The following is a 17,189-nucleotide window of genomic DNA, read 5'->3' as shown; positions in this document are numbered from 1 at the left end:
CAATCAAATTCTCCATGAAGATACACTCAAAGTGATGGTGACTTGTTATTAAACAAATACTGAGAAAATAGTGTTAAAACTTTTTTTAAGAAAACATACAATGATTGTAGGCCACATTACCTGATTAAGGTCTGAGAACTTTGGGGAGAATTTAATGTATGCCTACAAAGTGAATAGCTCTATTTGAAAACAGAAACCCTATAAGTTTATTCAAATGTTCAAAGTCCTTTAATATTTTCCATTAATCATGTAATGCAAAGTGCTAAAACTAACATTTTCACATTCGTAAGCTTTCCTTTAAAGTTGTTCCTTTGTATGTAAAAAGACGAGAGGTACCATTAATTTTCTACAGAAAACTCAGAAACATTCCTATTTACTTCATGCTTACTTCTATAATGCAAAGTTGACAGTTTAATAAATCCCAAATAAACACTTGTTCCAAAATGAAAGTTCAAGAAAAACTCTCTGACTTCAATATTAGAAGTTGAAATTTTCATAAAGAAACCTTGCACTTCATTGAATGAGTCAATAACTGTCTTCAGGCAGCAACTAAAACAAAAACATTTAACACCGATTCCTTCAGCCTCATGATTCCTAAAAGACACGAGAGCATAGAATATCCAAAGGCTATTTTATTGGATATTCTAATAAGGTACATTCAACACACACATATACAATGAGACTCTAAATTTCAGTAGCAATGATGAACAAAATAATATTGACTTCACAATGACTTTTGCTTATCATTCACATGGTTTGGGGAATACTTATTTGATTTTTTTTGACACTTCTAGCATTAAAGAATCCCTCCGGTTTAGTAACAGCTTTGCTAAGCTACGTTTAGAAAGTGACAATTAATTTTAGCGGAAATTCGTTCCCAGTCTACTTTGATAGTCATTTGAACAGTTTTGCGTTATTTTACATGCAATTTTATAGCTCTATAACGTTCATTTAATCTTGTTCAATGATGCTGAACCCCAGATGCCATAAGACATTATAGAAAAGTAGTTACTGCACATATGGAGTAACTACTTTTTCTGAACATTAATTTCTTTTCTCTTAACAGGCTGAAATTGTATTTAGAAAAGAGAAAAGCTACCACTCTGTATTAAAGGCTTTATGTTATGAACTTCCAGAGATGGGCTCCTATGACTGCTGTTGTCCCAGCCATAATGTTCTTATTTACGAGCATTATGTGCTCAAGTCTTAGTAATAATGGCTTTCTCCATCTACCCTTCATAAGACTGTTGGTATTACACATTCGAATCAGGTCACCTGAGACAGCTTAGGGATGGGGGCTTTCTCGTTTGTCATATGTGGGGATTGGACAAAATCAGGGGTTCTCAAAGCGAGGTCTGCGGACCAGCAGCATGACAATTGCTGGGGCTCTTGCTAAAAATGCAGATAATCTAGTCCTCCCAGACCTCCAGGGCTAGGGTTGAGAAATCGGCATAATAAGTAAGTAACTGAGTGATTCTTCTGCAGGCTAAGCCGTGAGAAGCACTGGTAGATGATCTCAAAGGTCCCTTCCACTCTAAAATTCTAATAGTCTCTGCGTTTTCCTTTAAAAATGGAGTCATGTCTCTAGAACACCAGATGGTGACTTTTGGCCTCAATGGGTTAACCTAAATAAGAAGTGTTCTCAGCTTTTGATGCATATGCAAAAATGACAGAAAACAAAACCGGAACAGTAGAGTCAGATGTGTAGGAATCTATTTGGGATTTTTTTCCTTCTTGGGAGAAATAGAGGGGGAACGCACCCTCATTGCTATGCAGGGGCACAAGTTCCAATGGACTTTTCATAGCACCTCCGACCCTATCTTTTTCCCTTTCACCCTCTGACTCCTCCCAGCTGTTGAAACAATTACACAGGCTTTCAAACTCTTGAGTAATTTTAATTGATCTCAATGTATTCTTTTTAAGAAATAAACAATATACAGGCAGTCCTCTACTTTCATTTGTAATGAGTGAAATCTTACAGAAACATACAATATAGGGAAGGGGATGGTAGACTCACATTTTTAAAGGGGAATTCCATATTCAGAAAGCTAAAAAAAAAAAATCAAACCCTAATTTTCTCTCTGTGGCCACAATATTTGATGAAATATTTCCCATATTTCCTGCGTGTTAGTTATTTTATTCATTCTCTTCACAACTGCTTATAGGGCCAATGAGAGCCTAAGATTTGAGATTTTTTTTTAAGCTTATCTGGAAGATTCCATCTTTGACAAATTTGTATTAGGTGCACGAAACTAAATGTTGTATATCGCTAAGTATCATTTTTACATTTTCTAGTCAAATTTTGATATAAGCATAAGAGCAAAATGCAGTAGGGTCTGAAAATAATTCCACAAACATAGCTGGATAAATTCTGCTGCTGAGCCAGAACCGTTGGCTAGAAGGCAGCGCCACCATGCGATCGTTCCAAGCGCTGCCAGTTTTGTGTGAGTGCAAAAGTTGGGATCCTCTAAGAGTTGAGCACTGACAGCAAAGGCCCACCTGTCACAGTAAGGTTATTTTCAAACCCCAAATCCTAAGGCCACTTCAGTCACTCAGAGTTCGAGGGAGAGAATGAGGAACTGTTTACAAAGCGGATGTCTGATTATGTAGTCAGGTTAGTGGCCCCAACAGATCAGATTTTAGTGCTTGATCAGGGTAACTTGGGGAGGTAAGGTTGGCAGACTTTGAGTGTTCTCCACTTAAGGAAGCCTACACGGGGCTATAGCTTGCAGACTTCAACGCCCAGCCCTGTGGCTTGCTAGCCCTATGTCTGTAACAAGGGACAAGTTCGGTCGAGGCTCAGTTGGTGGATTGTATGTTACGTCTACTGGATCTAATTATATCTAAAGTTTCTATCAGCTATAAAGTCTTGTGGCTGCATATGGTGTAAACATGAGCTAAATCCAAGAAGAGGAGTGTGAAGGTTAGAGTCAACTTTATCTTCAAAGGTTACTAGTGTTGTGTTTTCCTTTTCATGCTTTTTCTGCATCAAGTGTACTGTCAATCTACTAGCAACATTAAATGTACATGTTTGCTGTTAACTATACCCTCATGTTAGAAAAATGGAAAAGTTGGGGCAAAAGAGGAAATCTTAAAACTGAGTAAGTCAGCACTTCAGAACGGGCTTATGAAAGACGATTGAAATATAGACAAGTTACGTTAAGTGGGTATTATTCATCCTTATTTAATGGGCATAACTTTCCCAATGGGAGCGAGTGCCTGTGATATGACATCTAGGGAATACTGGGAGGAGGAGCAGCATATTAGTTTCAATCAGATTTCCTGGCCCCGTATCACACACCCTCAGGAATTACACAGACGAGAAAGCGAGCTCTTTGGTTTCCATGTGGCTCTTTGCGGATAGCGCAAGGCTGCACCTGCAAAGACTTGGCCAAAAAGACCAGGATTCTACTGGAAGCTCACACTTTCCCCAGCACAGGCCAGGAAGGGTCAATTGCCCTGACACCAAAGTCACATGCCCCACAAAATATTTCCTTCTATCTCAAAAGAGTATTAGCTTCTTTAATCTAAGAAGGTAATGAGAGGTTTTTAAACTGATTAAATCAGCTTAGTTCATACAAAGTCTATTATGACTAAATATTCAATTAAAACAATTTGCAAAGCAAAATCTGACAAAAATCCTCTCTTAAAGTAATTTAGATGATAGATTTTTAACATTAGGCAAATTAAATCCTTCTCACAGTTGGTATTTTCCAAAGGGTCAGAAATAGTCGCAGAAGTTCACTGGGACAAAAATCTACTTTGTGTGGTAGTCATGTTCCATGATCATAAACAATAGAAACTAGAAAGCATTAATGTGAGCCTAACATTCCTATTTATTTTATTTTATTTTTACTTCGATGGCTACATACATGCAAAAGTTGAACATGTCATCACAAATGCTTTAAATAAGATTCAAAAAATAAAAATACCTCAAAATCCATTCACTTATGGAAATATATGACAATTATAGTGAAGTCAATTATATCCTTTTTTCTAATGTATCAGAAAAATACTTATATTATAAAAAAGAATTTTAATTCATGTCCAGAGTTTTTAAAAAAATCCTTCAGGAATAATTTTAAAACAAGATGAATGTTAGTACAACGTTTAGAGAAACAAGTCCAAGGGTTTTGCTAAACGAGTCTGATATCTTTATACCTCATTTTGAAATCACTGAAGAAACTCAGGTTTAGAAAAGAGCATTTTTTTAAAACTATGATGATGGTGATTATGGTTGATGCGGTTAGTAAAGCAAGTGAAGGGCACAACTTTGATAAAAAGATATTGTTGAAAGTTCTTTAAAATGTTTCAATGGAGAATTTTATTTACATACACATGTTGGAGGCTGAAAGCAGCCCCACCACTTTCTGCTGGTCAACAGTGCAAGAGGAATTAAAAATCCTGGGTGCAATGAAAGTTCTGAGTGCACTGCCCTTTTGAAAAATGTATAAGCACGCACTGGCTCCCGTGACTCCAAAAACAAGCCATCCTGAGGAAGCCTCTTCCAATGGCCCTGCCCTTTAGCAGGCAAAAACAGCCAGAGGCTTGGCAAAGGCAAGAGAGGGAAATCGGCACTTTCTGAGGGTGTCTCAATGTTCCAGAGGGTGGCCCTGTCTTTCTACTAAAATCAGTATTTCTTTGGTAGTATAATACAATACATAGCAACAATTCCAATACTGAATGTGAACAGAATGCAAAGTTCAGCGTTGTGAATGTTCATATTCATCCTGGAAACGAGATCTAACTTCCTGCTCCTAAATGAACAAGGGCAGAGAAAGCTGCCCAGGTTGGAGGATGGTCGATTATCAGAAATGACATACAGTGTGAGCAGGAAAGGGGGTCAGGTAACAAAATGTGTTAGAATTGATCTGGAAAGCCCTAAGTGGGTAAATACACCCAAACTTTGGAAGAAGCTTAATTCAAACAATTAAAATATCACCTCCTCTTTAAATCAGAGATATCAGGTTTCCTACTGGAGAGATCCCTTGCTACGACTGTAAGCCTTTCATTGAAAAGGCCAAATTGAAATTCTGGTTAGAAATCTTTTCACAGAGGACCCAAAGACCTAGAGTTTGATTTATATCCTGATATTAAACTGTGATTACAGTTTTCATGTTAGGCAACCCAACTATTTTTTTCCCTTTATCGAAAAAAAAAAAAAAAAAAAAAATTTTAAAAAGGAAAAATAAAAGATGTATGTGCTGTCAGTGCAAAATCAGATTAAGTATGGTTTTTCTTTTCCCTGGGACAGAAAAAAACAATGCCCAGCTCATGGGACGTAGGAATGTGTCACAACAAATAATCAGAAGACAGGTTTCGCCACGCTAGTATTCCTCCTTGTACAGTGTGGTTTTCAAAAGCAGTATTGTCATGATTATGCATATTCTCATTAACTAGGTACAGCAGAGCTACTTAAAGGGAAACCAATTTCTTGTGCCTCAGTGAAAGGGGAGTGTAGAAAACAATAATTAGACTGAATAAGGAATTTTAAAGGGCAAAAAAAAAAAAAATTCAGAGTGAAAAGAACGGAGAATTTAGAAAGCCAAAAAAAAAAAAATTTTTTTTTTTTTTTAAAAGCAAATAATGTGACGGTAGAAACCCACACAGTCTCCCCCCACCCCACCTGCCACTTTCAGTCCTAATTGCCCAATCTGCAAGGACAGAAACCCACTCTAAATTGACCAGCATCGGGCTTCGGCATGTCTTCTCTTCACTCTCCCTCCTGTTAAGACCGTTTCCAAAACCAATCAGCAAAGGACAAAGAATTCTTTACAGAGTGCAATTAGTGTTTTCCACGTCCACCTTCAAAAGCATGATGCTCTTCATGGGCTAAAGGACAGAAAAAAACAAAAAAGAAAAAAAGGAAAGAAAACTTTAAGCAAAGGATGGGCCAACCCTCCTCTAGGCATCTCATTCAGCTTCCCCAAATGTTGGCAAGAACTCAAATACCTTTTTTGCCAGTAACTGTTAGCTAAGGCGTGCATTTCCTGAGAAACGTAATAATGAAAATTAAAACAAGGAATAAACAAGCAATGGGCATGCTGCCTGTTTCTTCTTGCTGTGCCTGAGAGGATGAGTCATCCCGACAAGCGGATGAAGGGAGTATGTTGGGCTGCGAGCAAATGCTGCAGGGGAGAATGTGCCCCAGAAAATGCACGGGGAGGGGGGACACCTGACATTATCCAAGACAGAGCCACTCACGAGCCTATCTTTAAAAATAAAATAAAACAAAAATAAAACAAAGAACCACACCAGGGCGATGGCAATTATATTACTTTCCCCCCACCTCTCAGTGCTCTCTGTGGGAAATGGAGTTTCATAAAATTGATGGGTCTTTTATTTTCCCCAATCATGTTTCCCTCCTCCCCCCAGTGGATTTTCAGTCCTATTGTCTGGCTCACAAAATTACTAATTAGGAACTCTAGAACTGAAAAAAAAATTATGCTATCAAAAATAATTTTAAAGATTTCACATTTTTTAAAGTGGAAGGTGGAAATGGGAGACCTATGAAACACACAGCATTTCCTCCAAGGCAAAAGGCCAAGGCTGAGAATCCACTTGCTGGACTTGGTCAACCATCACCATGAAGCCAGGTCTGGTAACGCCAGGGCACTGCAGGATCCCCGGGTACTTTGCCTCCCTACACCCTACCCCACCAGCGGTGAAAGGTGTCCTAGGAAGGCACAGGTGGGCTGGCCTATTTCACCTTTTAAGCCCCTCCCAAGTCTCTGTTTTTAATGTGGACTAAATTCCTCAGACTACTGCTGAGGGGTCAGGAGTGGGGTGGGACTATTTTCCCTTCAAGATCATCTTGGATGTTCACCCGGACCTGCTCATGGCCTGTGTAGCACGCGGGACACGCACTTTACAGCTCCCAGGGTTACCTCCAGTTGGCCAAATTCCTAAGGGTGGCCAGAAATCTGAACTCATTTAATGGAACATTTCTCACAGCTATAATTTCATATATTTTTCGTATGTGTGTGTGTGTTTTCTTTTTAAGAAAAATGTTTCGGGCAGACACTGAAGAAAACACGGTTTGGTCTGCAGTGAAATACACTGTACTTCAGGGTCAAGTAGAGGAGCTGCAGAACCACTGTGATACTGGTGTCCAAATTATAAATCCAGAGATATGGACCATCCATAGATTTTTATTACTTCTAGAGTGTGAGGGACAGTCTAGGGTGGTCATTGTTGAAACACTGGGATGTTGGTGGGTTAAGGAGACAGCAAAATAGAACACTGGCAGCTAGGAGTGTCCAGAGAGCAGAGGGCGTTCTGCCCACCTCAGGTCAGCTAGCCCTGGTGGAAAGGAATAGAACTGTTCTAAGCAAGGAGTTGGCAATCTTTTTCTAGAAAGGGGAAGAGAATAAAATATCTTAGTTGTTGCAGGCCTGACAGTCTCTGTTCCGACTGTTAACTCTGCCGTTGTAGGACTAAAGCAGGTATCGACACTATGGACACAAATGGGCATCACTATATGCCAATAAAACGTTATTTATGGACATTGAAATCTGATATTCACATAATCATCATGGGTCACAAAATACAATTCTTTTGCTTTTTTCCAACCATTGAGAAGTGGAAAAACCATTCTCAGATGCGTGGGTGGGGTGGGGTGGGGCAAGGACAGGGCAGATTTGCCCCCAAGTTTTGGTTTGCCAACCGCTGCTCTAAACAAGCCTCACATCGGAAAAGACCTTCGTCATCCAGCCGCTTTGAAGAACTTTACAGAAATGGGGAAGCGGGGCAGGGTGTCTGTACACTGTGAGTTTCTCAAGGGAACAATCTGTATCCAAATCTTATGTAAATTATCCACAGTCTAATCCTCATCTGCCCACTGGAGGCTGTAACTGAAATGCTTGGGTTCATTCTATGTGGAGAATCTAGTCACCTAGCTTCTGGAAACTGTGACTACTTCCACCAGGATCCTATTGACAAGATGGAGTAAGAGCATGAATTGGCCATTTCTAACTTAGCTCACCTGCGCCTGTTCATCATGCTGCAAATAAGATTTCTGCCCAAACCTCATTTTTCCAAATCACCTTTGCAGCGAGTGGTATATAACCCTACTGAGTAAAGGACTGCCTGCTTCATATAAAATAAAGAGAAATGCTTGCTTTTTTTTCCAAATTCAAATTTTTATTTGAATAATCTTTGAGTTTCAAAATGTTAATTTATGCCATTAAAATATGGACTTTTGCTGGGACCCATAGCCAGTTCTCTACTACTCACAAACTTTACAATGGCCTCTACCCTTAGAGTGTCTGTTCAGCTTGACTCAACTGGCCAAGCTGCAACTTTCTTTTCCCTAGCTGGGCTGTTTCCTTCCACAGCCATCAGAACAGCTAAGCAGCAGATCATCCTGCCCCTGGTCAGTGATTATCACCACGGCCCTAAGAACTAGCCTGGACACTCTGTGGCCTCATTATCTAATAGTACTCTTATATTGTGGTGAGCCTGCTGCTAACCACAGGGTACGTGGAGATCTAAGCATGGAATTTTGAAGTAGAAGGAACCTTGGAGATCATCTAAGACCAACCTCCTCGATACTCATTTGAGAAAGCAAAAGGATGGGAAGTTGTGATTTGTTCAAGGTCACACTCTCGAAGTGGGTCAAAAATCCAAAGTGCCTGATTTAATGATTCTAAATTGCTTTTCTCCTCTTTTGAGTCAAGTATAGAGCTGGTTCCAAAGCGGTGAAGAATGTTTTAGCCCCATTCATAAATGGCAACGAAACACACTTCCTTTGGTAGTGTTTCTGCTAGTTATTCTTGTGGAGTAGAAAAAAGAGAAAACCCTGGTGACCTTTCAATTAAATAGCTGCAGTGAAAATATAATTAATGTATCCTTAAAGGATAAAAATAGCATCAAAAACATGTGATTTTCACACTGCACAGCCAACAGGCAACTTCTGCAGTGCCGTCTTTCCGCCACTTTTATTTAAACTTTCATATAAAATTCAGAATATCTGCACCTCCTGAATATCTGCAGGGCCAGATCAATCCCACTGCTTAAAACTTAAAATCATTTGGTCTGTAATTGCATGATTCCGTACAGGGAGGCTTTACTTTTAATATTCTCTATCATACTAGAACAATCGCAAAATGAAATTTGATTTTTTAAAAATCCTTTTTGGCAAGGAGTTGGAAAAAAATGAAACAATAATGAACTGTATTTCAGCAATTCTAAGATGCACGCCTCACCACCACCACACAGAGATGTGAAGTCCTCTGGTATCAATAATGTGTTGTAGTTTAATTGGGAGCCTTTTATTTTTTTCTTAATAATACTAAATAATGGAGTACCTTATCATCAAGGCCATCTTAGATTCACTGAAGTTTAAAAAATGGGTTATGGATTCTAGGAAGAGTTTGGGATATAGGAAATTTATCATATGTGTATAGGGCTGCCAATCCTTTTCTCTAACTCACTGTTAAAAAGTGTAACCTGCAGTTTGATCTACCAAACATGGGTTTAATAGCACTAAGATGTTTTCATTATGAAAAAGATGACTTTTTCAAAAGAGCACACAAAAGCAATGAACATGAATCATGATGGAAACAATGGGTCCACACACCTATTCATACTGTTAACATTCGCCACTGTGCGTGAATTCTTTCAGTCCTGTGTCACAGTCACCCGTAAGGAGGAAGTATTAGCATTTCAGTAGAACATTCAATCATGCCGGTGCTCAGAATGCATTTCTTCTACAAATACAGATGTTACACATTATAAATTCCTGTTTATGAAGGGATGATTGAATATCTACCTACCAGCTCATATAAGGACATTTTTGTTATTGTTCTTTCCAATAGAAACTATTTTTTTCCTGAGGATTATGAATTTAAGTCCAGGTTTAAATTTTTGAAATAACAAATACAATATGTATTTCCTTTTCTGATCCATGCAGTTAGGCAAGAATAAAAATCTCATTTTAATTTCTGAGACTAAACTTGTTTTTTTAAAAAAAAACATGTAAATGGATTTTATTGAATTCTTCTGAATTATTGAATTTCAAGTGATTCTGCCTTCACCTCATTTGCAACACAGCTTCTATCTCAAAAAGTATGATAAAATAAGCTAGAAAGTAGTAACTGGAAATGAAGCACTTACGTTTATAAAATACTGCTTTAAAAGTTATGTGGGGCAGAAGTTCATAGATCTTTTCTAAAACAGTTGCTTCGCCGACTAAGGAGGCATTTACATTCCAGACTTGGACGACATCTTCTCGGTCCCGAACACTGACGCTAACTCCTATCACTTCGTCATCTGGGGGGAAGACGGAAAAAAAGAAATGAGTGATAATTTTCAACTCAGTCTGATTGTTCCTAAGAATCTAATCACATATCTGAAAGTTATAGATAAGATGGGAAAAAGAAGGTGGCACAAGAGAATTTGTAAGAAATAATTGTTTCTACGGGAATCACTGGAGAAAAGCAAGTTAGTGTACAAAAGCTGCAGTAGTCACATCACATTTACCCAGGGACTTAGATAAACAAAATGTTCCAGCCAAATGCGTTTTCCAGATAAGTTATTACCCCTTTTAAAGTTACCAAAGCTTTCTGACTATTTCTTACTCTGTTTTGATGGGATTTCTTTTTTAAATGGGTTGCATAATTCCCTGCCCTCTCAAAGCCAAGTGAACTGAAATGAACTTTTCCTCGATGCCTTGCTGTTAAGAAGAGCAAGAATTTCTCCTAACTTCCTGCCAAGCTTTCAGAGACCTTGAGGTGGTGAGTGCTATCTGCCCCAACACTAACTGGACCAGACTGTGCATCATACATTGCTCAGCTGCTTTTTGTGGTTGCTTTGTCTGCTCCTTGCCTACGAATTCTTTCTGCTCTCTGATGCTTCCCTCTAGCAATCCCCCTCTGGTTCTGGGCATTATTCCGTGGGCTAGAGAACCAATGACTATCTGTTAGCGCTTCTGAGTATGGCTCTGTGATTATAAGTACTATACTTCAGTGAACGGACATTCATTTACCTACATTTATTGACGTAGGCCTTTTAAGAAATGAAATTCCAATTCAGGGTTGCCTTGTAGACAGTTGAGCATAGTGGCTGGATGGTAAGTATACTGTTATATACTGCCTTGTAGCCACTTTGTTTATGCTAATTTGTAGCCAAATGGTAGCAGTACACACTCCTGGTTTTCTGTGCTCCTGACACAGTAATGAAACAGGGCCAGCTCTTTGCACTTGAGCACTTAGCAGCAACAAGTCATACTCAAAAGATAAGCATTATCAGAATTAGGAACTTTTGCTTTAATTAATATGTTTTGCTTAATTTGCTAGCTTTTGTAAATCCAAATATGCATGCCATCAGTTTTTCTGATCATCTTCTGGAGGTTAAAACATTTTACTATTAGGATATCATTTAAATGAGAACACACCCAATTTACCAAAAGTCATCCTCAGTACACTAACTCCTTTCTTTCCTCCTCCATTCTTCCCTTCCCTTTTTCCTCTCTTCCTTCTTTGCTTTTTAAATGAATCTGGCCCTGGCTAAATGTGTATGACTTGACACTAAATGACTCCATTTATAGAAATGTTCAAAAACAGGCAAAATTAGCCTGTGGTGTCAAAAGTTAGCTTGGTGGCCACCTTTGAATGAAGGGAAGATGAGGGGGGATTCTGGGGGGCTGGTAATGTCCTGCTCCTCTACCTGCATGCTAGCTGCAAGGGGATGCTTACTTTGTGAGTACTTATCACAGTGTGTACTTTTCTCTATGTCACATTCAAACAAAAAGTTCCAAAAAAAGAAAAAAGTACCTAATTATGGCTATCCACAGAAACTTACTATCCCATCAAGAAAAGAGTTTTTAGGTACAAATTTCTTATTTTTAAATTTATACTTTAAGAATAGTCTTGCTAGAGCTCAATGTTTTATTCCACGTGAAAATAAAATAATCAAATAAAGAGGGAAGCTTTGCCGTTTATCACTTTCAAGAATGGCCGCGAAGTCACTAGATCAGCCTTTTGGGGAAATGTTCGCATTTCCCAGTCCTTTGGTATGGCTTGTTTCTACGCTACTGGTCGGGGGTGATGTAACTGATGGATGCTGAATATGCGGAACTGTCAATATCTCAGTTTGACTAGGCTTTTGGTAACTGAGGCACAGTTACTAGCACAGCACTTTCAGTGGCCTGGTAAAAGGCTGCACCCGTATGCAACGGCAAATCCATCAGCAAATATGCAATATTCATAAGTAGAATCAACCAGCAAAACCTTGATTATTTTAGGTTACTGGCAGCATAAGACATTAGAATTAGGAGGGGCCACTGTCTAAAGATGATGGAAGTGAGGCCCAGAGAGATTAGCTGACTCACTTAAAGTGGCAGGGCTAGTTAACAGAATTGCTTATGGTTAATAGTTAAAGGTGTTCTCGTTTCCTAATTCAACCACAGAACAACTGGTCTTCTTTACTCAACACTGGCTATTTATTCTTACTTAGACTATTTTCTCTGGCTCTGGAAACAGGAATAATTCATACAGAAAATTTCTTCTCCCAAGGGTTTATGTATTTATAATTATACACAAGATGCATTTTTGGCTGTATATTATCAAGTTGCTAACTACTCCCTATTAAAACAGAAGAAATATATATTTTTAAGACAATTTTATCTTAACACAGGCTTTGTCTTAAGTGACTAGAAAATGGTGTAAGAAGTAAGCAAAAATAAAAGTAGGATTATTGAAACTGCTAGTGAGACGAATTTGAAACTTGCCGTGGGAATAGTAAGGCCTACAGGGGATCTCAAAGACAGCACCATCTAAGGAGTCTGAAGGCCAATTGATCAATATTATTAGCTAAAAAAAAATAAATAAAATAAACAAAATAACAAAAAAATAAACAAAACTTAACTGAAAGCTGAAGAGGAAAAATATTATCCTATGTTACCTTAGAAGCATTCAGAAGGAACTCCCTAAGAAGAAAACAAAACTTTAAACAGGCAATTACAGTCTCTTCTTTGAGTGGTTTCATCATAAGCACAAAGCAAAACAAAAAGTACTCACAGAGGCTCTCGGAAATGCACTCAGCATTTGAAAATGGTCTCCAAAGGAAAGTCCTGAAGACCTTGTTTCATCCTCCACTGTGGGATCACGGGTAATAACTGAGCAACTCTGACTACCTGCCATGGTTCTCTTTGAGCAAGTGAAGAACAAAGGCAGAAGGAAGGGACTGAGAGGGACGGGAGGGGTGAAGCGATCGTGCCTGCCTACCTCCCAGCTTCGCTAGACACCAAAGGCACTCTCCCCCTTTGGAAGTATTGGAACAGATAAAGGAAACCTCCTACAAATTGTGTCAAGAGCCCAACTGATGTCAAATTTTTCTTTTCTTTCTGCCTGTTTATTTTGGACAGATGGTTGCAGATACTATTAAGTTGAGCTATGAGGGGGAAAATATATATGCATATATACATACAAATATACACATATGTAAATATACATATGTACATAGACACACGTATCTAGCACTAAACACCACGAACACAAAAAAAAAAAAAAAAAAAAATCTGAGCGGCTTCATAGTTACAAAACAAACAAACTTCCGCAAGAAACAAGCAGGAGCCAAGCACGCACGAGGCATGACGACCGGAGCTGTGGGCTTCTTTACCTGCTGCGGCACAATCTGTGAACTGTTCCCCGATAGTTGCTAACAACAACTCTTTCCAAACTGTGGACTGATGTGGGGAAAGAATAAAAAACAAAAACAAAACAAAACACATATATATTTTTAGACAATTATCTTCAGGAGCTAGACAAGTTACATCTTCTTCAACTTCACATGCACTTTCTGTGCCCATATTTGGAGCCCGCAGACATCTCCAAATCGTAGGCGTACACGTTTACAAGGGTGGCATGTATTGTATTGGTTTACAAATAAGCTTACACGGATACAAGGGATCCAAAGTCTTATGAAAGCTAATCTTTAGTAAAACCACTGGTGAAATTCAGAAGAGCAGGGACAAATGCATTCAAAGGACTTAAAACGTTTCAATTTTTTTGCCTCTCACCATTCAAAATGTATAAACTGATTATATATTTATATATAAGCTGAATGCTATCAGCAAAATCCTTCTCTTTAAAACCCTTCTTTTTCTTTTCTTTCTTTCTTTTTTTTTTTTTTTTTTACAGCTTATAAAGTGCTTCAAAGGGTACACAAGTGAAGAACACTTCAGGAAATTTCTTGTTTACTTAATACTAGAGACTTGGAAAATTCCATTCACCTGAGGCAGACTGTTTGTGCTGGGTGACAGAACTTTGTGCATGAATGTATGCAGTTTCCCTGGAAGAGTTAGTACCTGTTCTGGGTTACCTCCTACCAACACTGGAGTTCCTTCTACTCAAGATCTACTAAAGCCATCCAATAGACAGCCAGAAGCCACTCACAGGTTACTGGAGGCCTAAAAGGTCTGCCAGTTATTCCTTTTGAAAAGTTCTTGGTCCCATTTATCCTCCTTGCCATGGTCCACAGGCTCCAAAGTCTCCCAGAAGTGGGTTTGAACCCTGAGAGGCTGCTGATTATCTGTGACTCAAGTATGTTATCAGCCTCTCTGAGCTTCAGTTTCTTTAGGTGAACAAGAAATGATAACAGGGCTGACCTCCCTGGGTTGCTGTGACTATGAAATTAGTCGATGCACACGTTCAAAGTGCTCAGCACAATGATTTCAATGGAAGAGCGCAACATTTAAGATCCACCCCATAAATAGCTACATGTTTGCTGTATGTCAGGTGCTCAAAACACATTAACTATTAATACAGTAATAGTGTTTATTGTTACACGTCCTCATGCGCTTAAAGCAGCCTAGCTGAATTTTTAACCAAGGCCAGGGCAGTTAAATGGAGAACTGAGATGTGACCTCTCACCCTCAAGGAGGTTTTTCTTTTCTATTTCCTAGACCCTCCCTTCTGGCCTTCTGGTCTATTAGTTTTCTATCTAGAAATCATCGTTTCCGTTTTCCATCTGTCCAACCACAGTTCTTTATGCTGTTAATGATGAACTTAAGAGTGGCAGGAAGTTAGGGGTAAGGAGACCTAACTCTCCCTCTTTGAATTCAGACAAGGTTGACCCACAAGACTCCCTCTGGTTGATGATTAAGAGTAGGCCGACCTGCTTGGGATGAGGGCACTCGTACGGACTTCAAAGTATGACTGTTTGTGACCGAACGTGGCCAAGTGAGCTAACAAGGAGAGAAAGGACAAAACTGCCTTTCAGCCACTTTTCAATGAATGTTGACATCATGATTGCCTCTACTAGAGTTCAAAGTCTAGTGTGAGTAAACAAAGACCATGAAAAGGCAAAAAGCATTCTTAGTGAAATTAAAAAAAAACCCTTACATTTTCTCATTCTCGGATATTCTCGGCTCTCTCTCTTTTAGAGGGGGTGAGTGGAGGGACTTCATATGCCTTGCTCAGTGTGTTATTTGCTCCCCTGGTATTTTTTATTATGTACGCCAAATAACAGTCACATCTTGGAGCTACACATCTTGACTAATAGTTTGCGCCTTTGACAAATAAATCTGGTCATATCTTTAGGTCTGTGCTTACAGGGAAATGACTCCAGCTCAAACATATGGGTCCCTGGAGACATTTCAATTCTTTGAGCTTATCCACATGAAAGAAACCATGAAGAGGTGAGAATGGGGAGCATTTCCCCTTCATCCATTTTCAAAGAAGATTTTTGGTCTCCCAGGGCTTAAATGATTTTAATGTTCACATTTCTTTCTAGTCACTATAATGAATTAAAGCCCACTCCTGGGAAATGTGCATCTCTGAGGCTTGGCCACTGCAAACCAGCATCCCCCCAGGTCATCACACCAACCAGGTTCTCACCAGCTCCAGAAGGAGGCTGGGCATCATAGCTCATGAAACCCTAAGGAATGGTGAGATGCAAGCCTCCCCATTCCCCATGCCATGGTCATTCTCAGAACTGCCTTTGTTCCCCAGAGGAGGAGGGATGAGACTTTGCTGGGAAGGATCCCTCTTCCTACCACGTAAAACCAACTTCCACGTGTTAGTCGTGGCTGGCAAGGCAATGACTGCCATAAAGATAATCAATCGGCCTTTCTGTAAAGTTTGTGGGCGTTGACTCTTACAAACTACATGATGCAATCACACGATCGCACCATTTCTACAGGGAAGCACAATTCTGCGTTTTCAAGGTGACAGTGTGGGGCAGAAAATCACCAAGTCTGAACAGAATTTCTCACCCCCAGGCATGTGTGGAGACTACCAGGTAGGTAGGCTGTATGAAAAGCACCAAATGCCCATCACAGGCAGTCCACAACAATCCCAAGCCTAGCCAGTTCTAGAAGAGGGTCAGAAGAAACCTACCGTGCTGTCCTTGGGAACTTTCATCTTCCATACGCCACCCTTTGCATTACTCTCCTCTTCCCTGGATCAAAGACCAACGTTTAAAGTTATACTCAAGGATTAAGAGGTTCTACATACGTTTAGATTAAGTATTCCAACATAAAAACAGAAACGATTGGGCATTTTTCAAAAAACTCTCCCCCAGTCCTTTTATTGGAAACAGAAGCAGATGAAAGAAAAAGGAAAGGGTTGGGGCCAGGGAGGGAAGAAAGTGGAATTCAGCAGCTACCGGGGCGAGGGGGGATGAGGCACCGGTCCTCATCCTCCGCGAGGTGGTGTTGAGAGGCTCCCTTGGCTCTCTGGGGAACGGACAATCGATACAACTGTTTCGCATGTGAAAAGGCCTTTACGCTGCAGTATCACGTTCATGACAAGGTCTCGTTTGATTCTCATAGCAATCTTGTGTCACGGGCCTAATAAGTGTCCCTGTGGTGACATCTGCTGTGTTCTCCTCTTTGATATCTGCTCCCTCTCTGGTAGGAGCAGCTCAACTTCCCCTTGAGGAACCACCTGTCCCCTGCTCTTACGCCAGACCCACTATCAGATAGGGTTGATTCCACCTCCCGGTTGCAGAGATGAGCTTACGACCCAGGCCTGCTGTGAGAATACTGCCCCTTCCTTGTCTCTGGGACAAGCGCAGTGAGGGCTAGAGAATGCTGACATTGATAAACTTGCAAGGGGTAAGACCGGAGCTGGTGAAAGCCATTTTGCTACCACAAAAAGGAGAAAATTAAACCTGAAATTAAACCTAAAATTAGGCCTGAAAATTAAACCAATGCAGAAGGAAACAAAACGAATCTGATGGGGAGC

The 17,189-nt window shown here is 39.7% G+C and overlaps 1 protein-coding gene across 3 annotated transcripts in view; it reads right to left on the bottom strand.

Annotated features, from left to right (window-relative positions):
• Window positions 1-377: 377 nt before the first annotated feature.
• Window positions 378-17,189, bottom strand: part of EIF4E3 (eukaryotic translation initiation factor 4E family member 3) — a 74,835-nt gene continuing 58,023 nt past the window's right edge. For 2 of the 3 annotated variants that reach the window (XM_012652649.1, XM_012652648.1), the window contains exons 5-8: window positions 16,341-16,401; window positions 13,621-13,687; window positions 10,117-10,272; window positions 2,935-5,832 (exon numbers count right to left, since the gene is read on the bottom strand). In XM_012652649.1, coding sequence (XP_012508103.1) covers window positions 5,786-5,832; window positions 10,117-10,272; window positions 13,621-13,687; window positions 16,341-16,401 — 331 coding nt within the window. In that variant the 3' untranslated portion in view covers window positions 2,935-5,785. Of the gene's footprint in view, window positions 5,833-10,116; window positions 10,273-13,620; window positions 13,688-16,340; window positions 16,402-17,189 lie in introns of all 3 variants that reach the window. The other variant, XM_012652647.1, reaches the window with a different exon arrangement.

The sequence above is a fragment of the Propithecus coquereli genome, unplaced genomic scaffold, assembly GCF_000956105.1.
Source record: "Propithecus coquereli isolate 6110/MARCELLA unplaced genomic scaffold, Pcoq_1.0 Scaffold391, whole genome shotgun sequence".
In the NCBI taxonomy this organism is placed as follows: Eukaryota; Metazoa; Chordata; class Mammalia; order Primates; family Indriidae; genus Propithecus; species Propithecus coquereli.
The sequence above is the reverse complement of the archived record's forward strand: the minus strand, read 5'-3'. Positions and strand labels throughout refer to the sequence as shown.